The 18,757-nt window shown below is 41.2% G+C and overlaps 1 protein-coding gene across 1 annotated transcript in view; it reads right to left on the bottom strand.

Moving 5' to 3' along the window:
* Positions 1-18,757, bottom strand: part of LOC140194728 (cytoplasmic dynein 1 intermediate chain 1) — a 208,536-nt gene that overhangs the window by 12,601 nt on the left and 177,178 nt on the right. Inside the window, exon 15 of the mRNA XM_072251990.1 lies at positions 15,810-15,950. Within this exon, the coding sequence (XP_072108091.1) occupies positions 15,810-15,950 (141 nt within the window). The remainder of the gene's footprint in view (positions 1-15,809; positions 15,951-18,757) is intronic.

Raw genomic sequence — 18,757 nt, 5'->3', positions numbered from 1 at the left:
ATGAATGAAATTTATTTCAGTCAGTACAAACATAACAAAAAGCATCATTCAATGATGATTTCATAGGACAAAATTACAACAAAACCAGATATTTTTTAAAACAGACCAAAAGAGTGCAGGCTGAAGCTATAGCTTATTACGCCTACCCCTCTTACTTATAAAACAACATATTTGGCGTCAATCATCACATCAAAAAAAATTTCATAATCTATTAACACAAAATCAACTCCAAGTATGATTTATTTACCTTACACCCATACATTTTAAATCATGTATTTTATATTTGTTCATTAAATTATTTTAAAATAATTTTTTAAACTTAAGTGTGGTGCATGTTTTTAAATTCTCACTACAACTGTTCCATAGATTCACTCATCTGACTGAAATACAATGATTTTTTACATTTGTTCTTATCCTGTGTTTTTGAAATATACATGTTCCTCTCAAATCATGTTGACTTACTCTCATTTTAAGCAACCTTTGGATACTTTATGGTAGCTGTCCATCTTTACTTCATACATAACTTGTATTATTTTAAAATCTACAAAATCTCTGAATTTTAAAGTGTTTAGTTGAATAAATAGTGGATTGGTTGGCTCATAATAACTTGTCTTATTTACAATTCGTATGACTTTCTTTTGGAGTAGAAAAATAGAGTTTGTATTTGTTTTGTATGTATTTCCCCATACCTCTACACAGTAAGTCATGTATGGGACAGTAAGTGAACAGTGATAACTTGTTAGTATCAAACCATTTCTTTATAATGTTTCGTTCTTTCTCCACTGTATCCAAAAGTTGTTTCAGATGTTCCCCACTACAAAATGTAGTTGTATCATCAGCAAATAATATATATTTTAATGTCTGAGAGACCATACATATATCATTTATATACAAAATAAACAGCAATGAACCAAGCACTGAACCTTGGGGAACCCCACAAGTTACCCTCAAAAGTTTTGAATTCAAGTTGTTTATATGTATATACTGATACCTGTCTTCCAAGTAACTACTTAACCAGTCATGTGCCACCCCTCTAATACCATATCTTTCTAATTTTGTTAATAATAATTTATGGTCAATGGTGTCAAATACTCTTTTTAGATCAAGGAATATGCCCACTGTGTATTCCTTTCTTTCTATAGCGTTTGATATTTCTTCTACAAAATCTATTAATGCTACTGTAGTGGTTCTGTTTTTTCTGAAACCATATTGCTGTTCACAGAGTATATTATGTTTTGTTATGAAATCATTTAACCTTTACAAATATTTTTTCCAATATTCTTGAAAACTGTGAGAGCAAAGGAACTGGTCTATAATTTGAAAATAGATGTTTGCCTCCAGCTTTGTATATTGGAATGACCTTGGCTATTTTCATTTTATTGGGAAATTTTCCAGCAAAGACTGATTACAAATATGAGTCAGTGGTTTCACAACACAGTCAATGATGTTTTTACTTAAATACATATCATATCCATTCCAATCTGTTGATTTCTTGCTCTTTGATTTAAATACTATATGAATTATTTCTTTTTCCTCAGTTGCTCTAATAAACATAGTGTAAGTGTTTATATTGACAATATTACTATTTACGCTATCTTTACTGCTGGGTTCAGTAATTAATTTAGCTAATTTAGTTCCCTCATTAACAAAGAAATCATTAAACCTATTTGCAACCAAATTAGTATCGTTTATTACCATATCATTGTTTGAATTAAAGTAATATGGGTAAATTGTTTTTCTTTTATCCTTTTTAATAATTTCATTTAAAACTCTCCAAGTATTTTAATATTATTTCTATTATTCTCAGATAATTTACTATAATAACTCCCTTCACTAGATCTCATAATACTTGTTAACTTATTTTTATATATCTTGTATTTAATTTAAGCTTCCTTTGTTCTATGTTTCAAGAATTTCTTATATAGTACATTTTTTTCTTTTTACAAGCATTTTGTATTCCCTTTGTTAGCCAAGACTTATCAATATACTTCTCTGTCAACTTTTTTTAACTGGTGGGCAATGTTTATCATACAAATTAGTCATTACAGAAACGAATGCTTCATAGGCTTCATCTACAATTCAGTGGTCCCCAACCACCGGGCCGTGAGCATGTGCTACCAGGCCACAAGGAAACAATATGATTGGCGATATGAATCGATATGAGTCAACTGCACCTTTCCTCATTCCCCATCACGCCCACTGTGAGGTCCGCAAGAATATTGTCAATATTAAACCGGTCCGCGGTGCACAAAAGGTTGCGGACCCCTGTTCTTCATAGATTGTATTCCAATCTTGCTTAATTAACTCCTCCTTAAAGAGATTTAATGGTACCTTCTGTTATATGTTGAATTAACCTACTAGTTTTAATTTCATTATTAATCATGATGCAGCTCTCAAAAGCTACAAAAACAGGCAGGTGATCGCTAATATCAATAATGAGTAAACCGCCTGTTATTTTCTCATCAGTAACATTTGTAAATATGTTATCGATGAGTGTCACACTATTTATAGTTATCCTGCTTGGTTGTGAGATTGAAGGATATAAACTCATGCAAAACTCCACAAAATATTTCAGATGCTGCCAATGTGACTGATCTACGATTGTACTCCAACCCTCTTGCAACATGGACCAACAAAAAACTTGCCTTGTAAACCCTTTGCTACAATTGCTGTGGATAGCACATAGCACAGCTGTTAGGGCTACTGCTGCACAGCCCCCGTGGGTCCAGGCTCAATCCTAATGATGCTTGTGAGAACCTGGCATATTCTTAGTAAAGAATTAGGCAAGGTAAAAGATAAATACATACAGACCAGAAGCAAAATGGATACAACCTTTTATAGAAATAGGAAGAGGAAAGAGCAGCAAGACCAATGCTGCCCCTTACAGTCAGACATTAGGGAATGGGAACACCAGAGGATTAAACAATTACTTGTGTTTGTCTTAATGGTAGAAGACACACAAAATTCCTGCACTACGTCTTTTCAGTAGCCTTTACACATTATTCATTTTTATTGTTTTACATTATCCTAGCTCAATGTACTGTGTAATGATCTAATCTGTATAATATAAACATTAAGCAAGAGGAGCTTTTCACTGTATCTTGGCACATGTGACAATAATGAACCAATGCCATTATCCATACTGGAGAGGGGTCAGAAGCAGGAACTGAAATAACTACACCTCAGAAAAAAACTAGTGCTGAAGGATTGATGAGCTAAAAAGCTTATGAATTCCAAGGACCCAAATTTTGATAGAAGAGGTTTTAAAAACAGTAGTGGTTTGGGTGTCACCTTGCAGGGTTCTGTAGATTCTACATTTGTTCCTGCAATTAGGTGGCAAACACAGCCTCACTATTTTTGAACTGTATGAGAGAGTAAACAAGGCTATTGATCTGGTAGCCAAACATCAATGCGAGAGTAAATGCTGGAAGTTATAACAGAGGATGTAGTAACAAAACACATTGAAAATAATAAAAGGATTGAACAGATTCAACATGGACTAATCAAAAAAAAAGCTGACATTAATTTTAAGAGTTTAAGAGCTATTTCAGGATATAATCTGATTAAGAGGGATGTGGTGTACTTGGATTTCTTGAATGCTTTTGATGTGTTTAAGATGAAAGCACAAAATCTGGAGTAATATACTGATGCAGATGGAGAACGTTCTTGGACAGAAAGTAAGGTGAGGAATAAATCAAACCTTCTAAGGATGTGACAGATCTGCCCCCCCGCCCCCAAGGTCAGCCGGTGGGTCGTGGGGGGTGCCCGTAGGGCTGAGGTCATTTAGCAGGTCCAGAGAGGGATGGGGAATAGGGCCCTAGCAGGTCCAAAGTGGCTCCTGATATCAGTTGGCAAGTGGAGGGGGTGGGGGCCCCCAAGGTCAATCGGCAGGTCTGGGGAAGGGGGAATCCAAGTCAGTAGGCAGGTGCAGTGCAAATCAGACAGAGGTCAGGTGTCGACAGATGAAGACTTGAGATCATTGAGGTTAAGGACTGCAGTCAGCAGGCCCGAGCACCAGAGATCCCCATTGGAAGGTGGGGAGGAGGGTGCAGGAAGGAGTTTGCATTGCTGTTGCTGAGCCTGTTTTGTTGTATGTTGGCTGTGTATTATTCTACTAATCATTCCAGCAATGCTGTTTCACAGGAAGCACGCTGACACTTATGGGTTGCCCCCCGCACATCCTCAATTGACACATTTCCCTGAATGTTTTGATGTACGTGACTAATAAATCTAATTTAATCATCCAGGTCAGGAAATTGGCCAATGAGGTGAAATGTCAAATTCCAAGATTTGCAGATGACATTATTGCGGGTGCAAAGGAGTACATAAAGAGGCTTCACGGGGATGCGGACAAGCCAAGTGAGCAAGAACAAGGCAGACGGAATATGGAATAATGTGTGGTCACCTACTCTGCTGCATATAATGCAACACCATATAATATTTTGAAAGACTAGGTAGTGTAAACCTACAAGTTTCTGAAGGCCATCATACAGGTGCAGCAATGGGGATGAAAAGTGGCATATTCACCTTTATTACAAGTTAGTTCTTTCCCCAGGAATAAGAAAGACTTGTCCAATTTGTAGAATTCCTTAGCAAGACTAAAGTTGGAGCGTCATGTACAGTTCTGATCTTCTTACCCAAGGAAGAATGTAGCTGCTATAGAGAAGGTACAGTGAAGATTAACTAGAGTAAGTCTAGATTTGGCAGGTTTGCCATATGAAGATTGATTAAGCAGTCTTAGCGCAGAGATTTCATTGAAGCTTGCTGGCAGGACATTTCCCCTGACCAAGGAATCTAAGGCCACAGGGCAGAGATGGAGAATGAGGGATAAATTACTTAGAAGAGGGGAAAACTTCTTTACTCAGATCTTTAGAATTCTCCTTCTTGGACAACTGTGGAGGTTCAGTCATTGTGCTCATTCGAAACAGAAACTGATAAATTTCTGGAAACTTAAGCAAGCGGGTGATGTAGATATTGTGCTACAAAATTATGCTGAGGTACAAGATCAGCCATTATCTCAATGAATGGTGGAGCAGGAGCAAGGGAAAGAGACCAGATGGTCCATTTCTCCGATTTCTTACAGACCGATAGTTTTCACAGCATCACTCTTGGTTGGTTAATTGGTATTGTAAATCGTACCTAGGGTTGGAAAATCAGGGAGAAGTTGATCAGCATGTGGTAAGAGTATAGCTAAACAGGGCAATGGACTGATGGCTTTCTTTGAAACATGAAACCAATCAGACAATCAAGGATCAAGCCTACGTCATAAGGAACAACTTCTCTTTCCCTCATTACAGTCACATTTGCTTCTTATTCATCATTTTCCATTTACCCCAGTAAAACCAATCCTAGTCATACAGAAGTACAGCACAGAAACAGGCCCTTTGGGCCATCTAGTCCGTAGCAAAACCATTTAAACTGCCGACTCCCATCAGCCTGCACTGGGACATAGCTCTCCATATCCCTACAATCCATGTACCTATCCAAGCCTCGCTTAAACATCAAAATCGAGCTTGAACAGACTATATACTTTATACTTTATTTACTTCATAGTTGCCAAGCAATTGATACTAGGACGTACAATCATCACAGCGATATTTGATTCTGCGCTTCACGCTCCCTGAAGTACAAATCGATAGTAAATATTAAAAATTTAAATTATAAATCATAAATAGAAAATAGAAAAGGGAAAGTAAGGTAGTGCAAAAAAAAAAACCGAGGCAGGTCCGAATATTTGGAGGGTACAGCCCAGATCTGGGTCAGGATCCGTTCAGCAGTCTTATCACAGTTGGAAAGAAGCTGTTCCCAAATCTGGCCGTATGAGTCTTCAAGCTCCTGAGCCTTCTCCTGGAGGGAAGAGGGACGAAAAGTGTGTTGGCTGGGTGGGTCGTGTCCTTAATTATCCCAGCAGCACTGCTCCGACAGCGTGCAGTGTAAAGTGAGTCCAAGGATGGAAGATTGGTTTGTGTGATGTGCTGGGCTATGTTCACGATCTTCTGCAGCTCCTTCTGGTCTTGGACAGGACAACTTCTATACCAGGTTGTGATGCACCCTAGAAGAATGCTTTCTATGGTGCATCTATAAAAATTAGTGAGGGTTTTAGGGGACAGGGCAAATTTCTTTAGTTTTCTCAGGAAGTAAAGGCACTGGTGGGCCTTCTTGGCAGTGAACTCTGCTTGGCTGGACCAAGTCAGGTCATTTGTGATATTGACCCCGAGGAACTTAAAGCTTTTGACCTGTTCCACTTGCATACCACCGACGTAAATGGGGTCATGCGGTCCACTACTCCTTCTGTAGTCAACAACCAATTCCTTCGTTTTGCTGAAGTTGAGGGATAGGTTATTGTCTTCGCACCATGCCACCAGGTTCTTAATTTCCTCTCTGTACTCAAACTCATCATTACCGGAGATATAGCCTACAATTATGGTGTCATCAGCAAACATATATGGAGTTCGATGGAAACTTGGCTACACAATCATGGGTGTACAGTGAGTACAGCAGGGTGCTGAGTACACAGCCTTGTGGGGCAACGGTGCTCAGAGTGATTGTAGAGGAGAGCTTGTCCCCTATTTTTACAGCCTGGGTCCTGTCTGTGAGGAAGTTGAAGATCCAGCTGCAGATCTGAGTGCTAAGGCTCAGGTTCCAGAGCTTCGAAATCAGTTTATTTGGAACGATGGTATTAAAGGCAGAGCTGTAGTCAATGAAAAGGAGCCTTACGTATGCATCTTTATTCTCCAGGTGTTCTAAGGAGGAATGTAGGGCCAGACAGATGGCACCTGCTGTTGACCTGTTGCTCCAGTAGGTGAATTGCAAAGCGTCGAGGTTGATGTGTGCCATAACCAATCGTTTGAAGCACTTCATAGCAATTGATGTCAGAGCCAAAGGTCAATAGTCATTCAGGCATGCCACCTTGCTCTTCTTTGGCACTGGGATTATCATTGCCTTCTTAAAACACGAGGGGATCTTAGACTGAAGCAAGGAGAAGTTGAAGATGTCAGCAAACACTCCAGCTAGCTCACTTGCACAGGCCCGGAGAACCCGTCCTTGGATGCCATCTGGGTCCGTAACCTTCTTTGGATTTATCTTCAGGAAGACCCTTCTAACGTCCTCCTCGGTGACGATGAATCTCGATACCACCAGGTCCGGTTCATCCGAAGGGAGCGGGACGCTCCTTTTCTGTTCGAATCTTGCGTAGAATACGTTAAGTTCGTCAGGAAGAGAAGCGCCACAGTTATTGATATTCCCAGCCTTTTCTTTGCGCCCAGTGATCTCATTTAGACCCTGCCATAGTCTACCGGCATCTCTCAGGTTAGCCTGGGCTTCCAACTTGGCTCAATATTGCCTCTTGGAGCCCTTAATGGCTTTCCGGAGTTCACGCCTGGATTCTGTGTAGCGACTGGTATCCCCGGACCTAAAAGCCGCAGCTCTAGCCTTTAAAAGGGACTTGACCTCATAATTCATCCAAGGTTTCAGGTTAGGGAATACCCAGATTGTCTTGCGAGACACAGTCCTCTGTGCATTTCCAGATAAAGTCTGTGACAGCTAAGGCATACTCATCAAGGTTAGCTGCCGAGCCCTTGAATACTAACCAGTCCACCGATTCAAAGCAGTCACGGAGGACCTCATCCGTTTCCTCCGTCAAACGTGACACCACTTTTGACACCGTGAGCTCCCACTTCAGTTTCTATTTGTAAGCCGAGAGCAGGAGTACGGCCTGATGGTCTGATTTTCCGAAGTGAGGTCATGGGACGGAACGGTAGGCATCCTTGACTGCTGTGTAGCAGTGGTCAAGTATATTTGGGCCACTAGTGGGGCAGGAGACAGGGTGGTATAACTTTGGCAGTGCCTTTCTGAGGTTGGCTTGGTTAAAGTCCTTGGTTGTAATGAGCAAAGCCTCCAGATACCTGGTCTCAAGTTCACTGATGTTGGCATACAGTATGTTCAGAGCACACTCCACGTCCACCTGGGGGGGGAATGTAGACCGCTGTCAGTACGATCGAGGTGAATTCCTGTGGCAGATAGTAGGGACGACACTTCACCGACAGGTGTTCCAGGTCCGGGCTGCAGGAGCTTGTTAGTGCCACTATGTCCGAGCACCACGCAGTGTTGATCAGTAGGCAGACATCACCTCCCCTCATCTTGCCCGAAGACACCGTGCGGTCCACCTGATGGATCGAAAATCTCTCCAGTTGGATGGCACAGTCGGGGATGGCAGGGGAGAGCCAGGTCTCGGTGAAACAGAATACATAGCAGTTCTGCATCTCCCTACAGTAGGTGAGTCTCCCTTTAAGATCATCCACTTTGTTCTCGATGGCTTGCACATTAGCTAATAGGATGGTGGGCATAGGGACCCTAAAGCCCCTCAGTTTCAATCTGACCAGCAGCCCAGCTCTTTTCCCATGCTTCCTTGGTAAATAGTGCATCTTTCCAGGTTTCCATCGATGCAGTGTGTTGTTGTCAGCTCTTTGAGGTAGGTGGACGCATCCCACGGGAAGCGATCAGCGGGTTGCGTCGTCCAACACTCCGGGTCAGGCTGAGTAACAGGGGAGGCTCCACTGCCACTTCCAGCTGCTGGGGGCCCGGGCTGTCGATTGGGTCGGGCCCCGAAGCCGACACTTAATCCCGGAGGGCCGGGCTCCTGGCTGAAACAAGTCCGTAAGCTGAGTCACGGTTGCGGAAGCCGCCACGCCAGCCGAGCCTTGGGCTCGATTTCCGAGGTCGGCGGCGGAGGCCTCACTTCCGGCAGCTGTGGATGGCCACCAACGGGGCTTTACGGTGGTCGCTCTGGGGGAAGCGTCTGGGGCACCTTGAGGTCTCCAACATCACTTCTGTGTGGTCGTCTGCTCCGGAGAGGTGCTGGTCGGAATGGGCCACATCTTCAAGTGCTCCGACACGGTAGCAGACCGCGAGTCTCCAGGAACAAGGTGGGCCTCAGGCCAGGCCTCGCTGGTCGGGTCCAGGTGCAGTCCGGAGTTGAAGAAGCAATTCTTCAACTATATCTATATGTACAGGCAGCTCAACCCACACTCGCACCATGCTCTGAGTGAAGAAGTTCCCCATGTTCCACTTAAATATTTCACTTTTCATCCTTAAACCATGACCTCTGGTTGTAGTCCCACCCAACCTCAGTGGAAAAAGCCTGCTTGCATTTATCCTATCTGTACCCCTCAATTTTCTATACTTCTACAAATCTCCTCTCAATCTTCTACGTTCTAAAAAATAAAGTCTTAACCTATTCAATCTTTCCTTGAAACTCATGTCCTTCAGACCAGCAACATCCTCGCAAATTTTCTCTGCACTCTTTCAACATTGTTTATATCTTTCCTGTAGGTAGATGACCAAAACCGCACACAATACTCCAAATTAAGCCTTACCAATATCTCATACAACTTCAACATAACATCCCATCTTCTGTATCAATACATTGATTTATGAAGGCCAATGTGCTGAAAGTTTTCTTTACAACCCTATCTACCTGTGACGCCACTTTCAATGAATTATGTACCTGTATTCCCAGATCCCTCTGTTCTACCACACTCCTCACTGCCCTGCCGTTCACTGTGTAAGACCAAAACCTTGCACCAGTCTGCATTAAATTCCACGTACAATTTTTCAGCCCATTTTTCCAGCTGATGCACATACCTTGCAAGCCATGATAGCCTTCCTCACTATCCACTACACCTCCAGACTTGATGTCTTCTACAAATTTGCTGATCCAATTAACCACATTATCATAAACACAAAAAAACAAAAAAAGTCTGCAGATGCTGGGGTCAAAGCAACACTCACAACACGCTGGAGGAACTCAGCAGGTCGGGCAGCATCAGTGGAAAAGATCGGTCGAAGGGTTCCGGCCCAAAACGTCGACTGATCTTTTCCACTGATGCTGCCCGACCTGCTGAGTTCCTCCAGCGTGTTGTGAGTATTGCTTTAACCACATTATCATCCGGATCGTAGATATAGATGACAAACAACAATGGACCCAGCAATGATCCCTGCGGCACACCACTAATCAGAGGCCTCCAGTCAGAGAGGCGACCATCTACTACCACTCTCTGGCTTCTCCCACAATGCCAATGCCTAATCCAATTTTCTACTTAATCCTGAATGCCAAGCGACTGAAACTTCTTGTCCAGCCTCCCATGCGGGACCTTGTCAAATGCCTTGCTAAAGTCCATGCAGACCACATCCACTGCCTTCCCTTCATCCACTTTCCTGGTAACTTCCTCAAAAAAACCTAAGATTGATGAGAAATGACCTACCATGCACAAAGTCATCCTGACTATCCTTGATCATTCCTTGTCTATCCAAATACTTATAATCTGTTCTCTTAGAATACCTTTCAATAACTTTCCCACAACTGATGTCAGACTCACCAGCCAATAATTTCCTAGTTTCTGTTCAGAGCTTTTTTAAAAACAGTGGAACAATACTGGCTTTCCTCCAGTCTTCTGGTACCTCTCCTGTCACTAAGAATGTTTTAAAAATCTCTGCTAGAGCCCTGGCAATTTTTGAACTTGCCTCCCATAGGCTCTAAAAGAACACCTTGTCAGGCCTTGGGGATTTATCCACCCTGATTTGCCTTACAGGTAGCAAACACCTCCTCCTCTAATCTGTACAGGGTCCAAAAGTTAATGCTGTTTTACATCACTTCTATAGACCCTGCATCTGTATTTACTCACAGGACAGATACAAAGAATGCATTCAAGATCTCCCCCATCTGTTTTGACTCCACACATGGATTACCATTCTGGTCTTCCAGAGGACCAATTTTGCCTCTTGCAATCCTTTTGCTCTTAACATATCTGTAGAATCCCTTAGGGTTCTCCTTCACCTTGTCTGCTAAGGCAACCTCATGCCTTAATTTAGCCCTCCTGATTTCTTTAAGTTGTTCTCTTGCATTTTTTGCACTCCATAAGCACCTCATTTGTTCCTACTTGTCTATATCTACTATGCACCTCCTTTTTTCCCTTAACCAGGGCCCCAATATCCTTTGAAAACCAAAGTTCCCTACACTTATTATTTTTACCTTTTATTCTGATAGACACAAACAAGCTTTGTACTCTCAAAATTTCCATCTCGAAGGTCTCCCACTTTCCAAGTACACCTTTGCCAGTAAACATCCAGTCCCTGTCCACATTTGCCAGATCATTTTTGATACCATCAAAACTGGCCTTTCTCCAATTTAGAATCTCAACCTACAGACCAGGTATCTCTTTGCATCCAGTGACCACAATGCCATTAGTTTCAAAGAAAATATGCCAAGTGTTCCCCTACACAAGCTTCTGTCACCTGCCCTGTCTCAATACCTAATAGCAGCTCCAGAATTCCACACACTCTTGTGGGGACATCTACATACCGATAAAGGAAACTTTCCTGAACACATTCAACAAACTTTATCCTTTCTCAGTACAGGAGTCCCAGACAATATGTGGAAAGTTAAAATCACCTACTATAACAACCTTGTTTCTTGCAACAGTCTGCAATCTCTTTACATATTTGTTCAGCTAAATCCCTCAGACTGTTGGGTGCCGTTGATGTTCTTAATTCTCGGTTCCACCCATAACACCTCACCAGTTGAGTTTTCCAGTCAGCCCTGATGGAGCACTGCCCTGTCATTTTCCCTGATTAGTAACACCATCCCTCCTCCTTTAATCCCTCCTGCTCTGTCACATCTAAAACAATGGAACTCCGGAATATTGAGGTGCCAGTCCTGCTCCTCCTGCAACTAAGTCTCACTAATGGCTACAATATCATATTTCCACGTGTGGATCCATGCCCCGAGTTCATCCACCTTTCCCACAGTACTTCTTGCATTGAAATATACGCTCAAGATACTAGTCGCACCACACTCAACCTTTTGATTATTGACTTTGTCTGAGGTCTTACCAACATCTCTCCACTAACTGTTCTGGCACTCTGGTTCTCATCCCCCTACAACACTAGTTTAAATCTGATAATCACCTCATGTTTTTCCACAATGTACATGGTCGTCTTTTCACCTAACTTTTTAATATCCCTTTGCAGACTCCTTGTCACCTCCTCAAGCTCCTTTCACCACCAGCTGAGTATGACAGCAATGTCAGATACATGACACTCTCCTGTCACTTAGTTCCCTAATACTTAACTGACAGCAGTCTGCCAAACCAAACATCCTTTTTATCCCTACTTCGGTTTATTATTCGCAAGAATTCATTAACCACAATCACATGAACTCTTGTTTTATGTAACAGCCTTTTCTATAGAACCTGATCAAATCTCTTTTAAACATCCCGATGCATTTAAATGTTCTGATTTCCCTTACCTACTCTTAGTTATACCCACAAAGAAATCCGTTAAATTTGTCAGTTTTTCTTTCACAAATCACAACATGCCATGCTCTAAGAAACAATATCTTAACCTTAAATTAATAGTTTTCATAGCAGACAATCTTAACAAAAGCCTACTTTTAAAATTTATTATATTGGCACTTACTTGACAACACGCTGCAGTTCACAGTGCAAGTTTTGATTTCTATGATTTACAAGAGCAGAAGTACTTTTAGGGTGGGAAAAGTACAGAGGATCTGTTGTGGACTCAACATGGTGCAATCATGAAGGCCACATGGAGGAGAGCACTCTGACTGGTTACATCACAACCTAGTACGGAGCCTCCAAGGCCCAGGATCGCAACGGGCTTAACAGACACAACCCTCCCTACCATCAAGGACATCTTCAAGAAGTGATGACTCAAGAAGGTGGCATCCATCAATAATAATTCCCTCCATGTCCTCTTCTCTTTACTACCATGAGGGAGGTGGTATAGGAGCCTGAAGACCTACACTCTATGATTCAGAAACAGCTTCTCCCCCTCCACCATCAGATTTCTGAATGGACCATGAACGCTACTTTATTATTCTTTTTTAAGCACTACTTACTTTTAAATTATTGGTAGTTTTGTGTCTTTGCAGCATACTGTCGCTGAAAAATAACAAATTTCACATCATGCAAGACAGTGATGGATTCCCAAGTCTAAACCCAATTCTGATTCCTATCCAAAATTTTCCATGATCTTCTCAGAAACACTTCCATAATTTAATCAGAATATTTAGCTGAAGTCACATTTCTCTGGAAGAGAAAATGAATAAAACAAGTGGCACTTCAGAATTGGAGGCGAGTCAGTGCTCTTGGCAAAAGGCTTGCACGATTCCAGTGCTCAAAAGTAGCAATACTCAAACTACAAAAATAATGAATTAAAATCTTTGGCATGTTTTTCATTATATCCATCTGTAGATTTTACTGATGTGCAACAGGAATTATAATTAGGAACCAAGCTGACTACAGAAAGTTCTGTTCATCACACTATATGATGATACTGGAGATTCATGCAGGAGAGGTTCATCAGGAGGCTGCCTGGAAGGAAGAGTTTCAGCTGTCAGGAGACATTGCTTGGGCTGGGTTTGTTTTTCTTGGAGCAGAAGCCTGACTGGAGTGCAGAGATACTTATACCAGGGTGCAGGTTCAAGCCTAAACTTTAAGGGGTAGAAGAATGGGAGAGGATTGTAGGAAGTATTTTTTCCAGAGTGATTGTAATCTAGAACACACTGCTGCCTGGTTGACGTACATGCACTCACATTTAAGCAGTATGTGGAGAAGACTACAGGCTGCGTGTTGCAAAATGGGATTCGTATAGATAGGAAACTGACATCTGACATGGATGTAGTAAGCTAAAGGGGCCATTTCTGTGCTGTACGATGCCAACCACACTGGATTGATTCTTCCTATGCTGAAAGATGGGTTTAAAAAGAATGAAAGTTCTCCAAGATATTCTAAGGATTGACAGAGTAGATACACAGAATCTCCCGCTTCCTTCGCACAAGAATCTAAAATTTACCTGTTTAGTCTCAGGAGAAAAGGTAAATTAACAAAACCTGCAGATGCTGAAAATCTGAAATAACAGAAAATGCTATAAAACTCAGCAGATGAGGCAGTCTGCAGAAAGAGAAACTGTTAACATTTCACATCAGATATTGTTTCTGATGATTGCGAATTGTTTTGTTGTTTAATTGTTTCTTTTTCCACAGAAGCAGTTGACCTGATTTTTCAGCAATATTTTGTCGGTTATCTTGAGGTAAAGGTTTTTAGCTTTTTAGCTCAGTTAAGACTGAGATGAAGGTAAGTTTCAGTTTCAGATGAGTTTACTGTCATAAACACCAGGGGGTAAAGACACTCCTGGCTCATATGAAATTTACAGTACACTTGGTAATAATAAATACAACAATAAATAGTGATGGGGGAAAAACAGAATGGTGCAAAGTGTAGTGGTGCAAAAAGAAATGAAGTGACAATAATGGAAAGGTGGAATTAGAGGTTTAATAAAGTGAAAGGGATGTTAAAGAGGTGATTGGTTTCCATCTGAAAGGGATGTGAAAGATGTCATGAGCTTAGAAGCCCAAGAGTAGAGGGAAGACATTGCTCTTTAATTTTGTCATCTGGGCTTTCAAACTCCAGTACTTTCTTCTCGAATGTAGGAGACAGGAAAGGGAGTTGGCCAGGGTGGCAGGCATTTGTGGCGGTACCCCTTAGCACAGACAATTGCTAAGCTTTGAGATCATCGCAGGGGTGGAGAAGTTCAGTCTTTTTTGCACACCAAAGGATTCTGCATACCAATGGAATCCAAGGGTGTAGGGACTAGGTGGAGATGTGGATGAGGTACTGGATCAGTCTCCATCTTACTGAGCATTTGAACTAGTTATAGGGATTGTTTGATCTAGTCAAGCTTCTATTTTGCAAGTAAATTGCACACATCTAGAAGCTTAGGCTCTTAATAGACATAATTCTATAATAGTAAGGTGGTATTTGATCAAATCATATGGAGCCAGTATCTTAACTTTAAATACTCAAAATACATCAAATGGAAGCATCTTAAAACATCACTAATGTACTTACTTGAGCTGAACTAACTCAAAATCAGAGTATCTTTTGAACCATTTTACATTCAAATATTGGAAGCAACTGCAGACAGATATTCTGCTCCCAAACTGGAAATGAAAAGGTTAAATATACAAGTTTCACTAAGAAATTCATACCATAACAGGGAGATGACCAAATCACACCATGATAAATTCTATCTAAATTTGGTCAATTAATGAGTTTCACAAAATATACCTGACAGCACTACAACCTCCTCCTAAAACATAGCTGCTGCAGAAAGAACTCTCCTCCACTCATATCCTGCAGCTGTGTAACTCATAATTAAAAAGGCTGCACTGCTTCCTGCTGCGGACACTTCAAAAGACTTTTTTCCATCTCCAATCTGTTGACGTCCAGCTTGAAATGACTTGCCCACATTTTTGAGTTGCATTAAATAACAAAATTATATGTGAACTATATATTGATAAAAGTGGGAAAAATGTCAGGCTTAGAAGAACAAACTGCTTTATTGTGACCCAAAATCAGCAAGACAAAAAGTAACAAGATGAGGTTGTTTAAGTGTTTTAGATTTTTCTTATAAGTTAACAAAACCAATCATGAAGTTCCAAAGTGCTGTGATATTACTACATAATGTACAAATTAAAACATCCAAGAGCAATCAAAGCAAGCTCTAATCTAAAAATGTGATATCTCCCTGATCTTTTACAAGCAAGACTGGAATTAAATAATTTGCAAATTTATATATCCCATACCTGGGTGAAATCTTGTAGTTTAAAATTAACAGGTAAGAATTGTGCAATGAAGATCCTACATTTGCACTCAATGACTGGATGGTCGCAATTACTCCCAAATAAATTTTTCAAAAGTTAAATCATAAAGGGTTAACTTCTTCCTTACCTCAGTGTCATTATTGAGGTTCCAGAGGTCTAATCGTCCCATTCCATCCACACAGGCAAACAGTGCAGGATGCACTGGTGACCACATGACGTCGTAGACATAGTCTGCATTGTCTTCAAAGGAGTAGAGAGGCTTGTTGTGCTGTAAGGCAGAGAGAGCAAGACGACTTTGTGGCGCTAGTACTGCCTGAGGCTGTCTGGCAAGTCTAATTAAAAACTTTGCACATTTTCAAAGTGTCATAAACCAATGAGATGAAAGTCTGTAAAGGTGGGAGTAACTTCAACAGCTGCCTGGTAAGATAAATAATATATTTTTAAAAATCCACAAGGGCTTCATGAGTATGCCGCAGACAGGTAGACATTTAGGCTTCCAACTCACAATTCATTCACGACAAGTAGGAGGCTACATGTCCAAATGAATCAAACTGTGGTAAATCTGCTTTAAGTGAAGCACGCAGGCGAATTAACTGCAGACTTCCAGACAATAACTTGGCTTTATAGATACAGAGTGCCATCTAGTGAAGAAATATTGTGCAGCAGAACTGTTCAAATTGAGGCAAACCAGTTTCCCCAGGGCCCATGTTACCTGCTTCACTTATCTCTACTCCAGACATTTCATCTACAATGTGGATAGCTGCAGGGGCAAACCAGCCAACAGAGCCAAAACAATTAACTTCATTGACCAACATACTGGCTACTGCTAATAGTTGTCATTCTCTCCTAGGAAAAAGATACTTGAATAAAAGATGCTTCTCCCATATTTCTGCCCTTATCCCTCACACATTCAAAGGCACACACTCACTCCTGCTTCCCCCTACTCAACACAATCACTCTCACACCAGGAAATGCCTTTTTCAGGGGGCAAAATAAACCGGGATATTTTTGTATACATCGCCAGCATCATTGAATGTCTTTAATTGTTGCACCACACTTCAGATCAATCTTTTTAGTCTTCCCAACACCTTCTACCACTTCATTATCACAAGGTTTTCACACACAGGCACTTCAGAATACGCACCACACTTAAAAATGAACACATATGGCTTTTGCACCAGAGGCACAGTTTTATAGTTTTTGACTCATTAAACATAAAGTGACTCACCCTGCGCATATTAGTCTAAGCTATCCTGGTAGCATGTAACTGTCAAGTTATTACTTCTCCTGCCACCTCAACCAAGGGCAGAAACATCAAAGACTGAATAACCGGTGTTATACACTGTTGTATTATTTGATTGACTGATCAAAATCATGAACTACCATCCAAAAGCAATGGAGCTTTTCATACAGTAGTGTATGTAGTCAGATAGATCAGTGTATGATATTAATTTTTCAGAATCCCTTTGTAAAAGGACTTAATTACATGTTATTCTTTTGGGTTACATTTTTATAAATGCAACTGCTTATGGCCTTAAATGAACCAAATGTACAAGACATAGAAGATTCATGCAGGAAGTTAACAGATTCATCAACCCAAGTTCATACCGACCCTCAAGCACCCAATTGTACCAATCCTGCTTTATTCTTCCCCACATTCCCATCGACACACCCCTCCCCCCATCTTGTACCATTCAGCTACACACTAGAGACAATAGTGTGGTGGCCAATTGACCTTCCAATCTTTGAAATATGGATGGAAAAAGGGGCAAATCAAGGAAACACAGTTAGGCCACAGGGAGAACTTTTAGAATATGGATAGAACTGGAGATCAAGACAAGCACACACTGATGGAGTTATGAGGCAGCGGCTCTGATAATGAGGCAGCACAATGCTATTATCTTTACTAAAGAGTTGTAAAGTAACTGCAATTTTCATGATATTATTATGGTGGCTCACTTAGTGCCACCTTGCAGAATGCTGATTCATTATAGAGCTGAGATCGTGGAGTCTAAATATTCACTGTCTGTACCTACTTCAGATGCTGTCAGACTGCCTAGATTCTACAGTCTCGCTGATAATCACCAGTTGGATGTGATGCAAACCACTGCCGCTCCCTGTCTGAATACACACCTCTCCCTAGCTCAGAGGCTTCTCAATGGTGACATTCAGCATTAGTCACTGGAATTGAACTTATTACCACAGTGAAGTCTCCAACCTGGGGACAACTGTGCAGCCAAAGAACTCAGCAGCTTCCACTGCATCCCGCGTGTTCCATCAAGATCAAGTCATATGATCATAGAACTAACCTGCAGGAAGATCCACGCCAGCTCCTTGTAGGGATAGCTACTGATTACTATTGCTTCACCCTTTCTCCAAAGTCCAGCAAATAACTTTTGTTCTAGAGCCAGTCCAAATTATTTCAGAAATCCCGAACTGCATCACCAAGTGACCCATGTATTTTGTGTGGGGAAGAACTTCCTCATAACAACTTGCCCATTATGTTCAATCTGTGTCCCCTGTCCCTCAAACTATCAACAAGTGGAACAACCTTTCCCTACACATCCCATCCAAACCCATCAGGATTTTATACAACATTTCCAATTCTCCTCTCAATCTTCTATGCTGTAAGGACAACTTCATCTCCCGCAGTTTAAACAAAACTAAAATGCTTTTAATGTTTTTACTAAGTATTTTCTGCACCCTCTTTCCATCCTTTCTAAGGTGTGGAGACCAGAACTGAATGCAATTGTGTCAAGTTAACTGTGATCAGCCACAACTAAAGACCCCAAAATACTTTGGATCATGGAGAAGGTTTGTGCACCTAGAGAACCATAAGCATGACAATGGATTGCTACAAACAGTCAGGAAAGATGAGGAATTTTCAGATAAGAAGCAGCCGGTGAGATGGTACCAGGAGCGACTATAAAAAAATGTAAATTATCTAGGAGGAACAAAGTGCACCAATCACATCTACAGACAATTCAAGAAAAACAGTAAAGCAGCTTGCTAGTAGTATTTAATGCTGATAGAAAAAAAAACAGAATATTGTGGATAAGCATGATGGAAAATGCA

The sequence above is a fragment of the Mobula birostris genome, chromosome 3 (assembly GCF_030028105.1).
Source record: "Mobula birostris isolate sMobBir1 chromosome 3, sMobBir1.hap1, whole genome shotgun sequence".
Classification (NCBI taxonomy): Eukaryota; Metazoa; Chordata; class Chondrichthyes; order Myliobatiformes; family Myliobatidae; genus Mobula; species Mobula birostris.
Note: the sequence above shows the minus strand (reverse complement) of the source record. Positions and strands in the feature narration are given on the sequence as shown.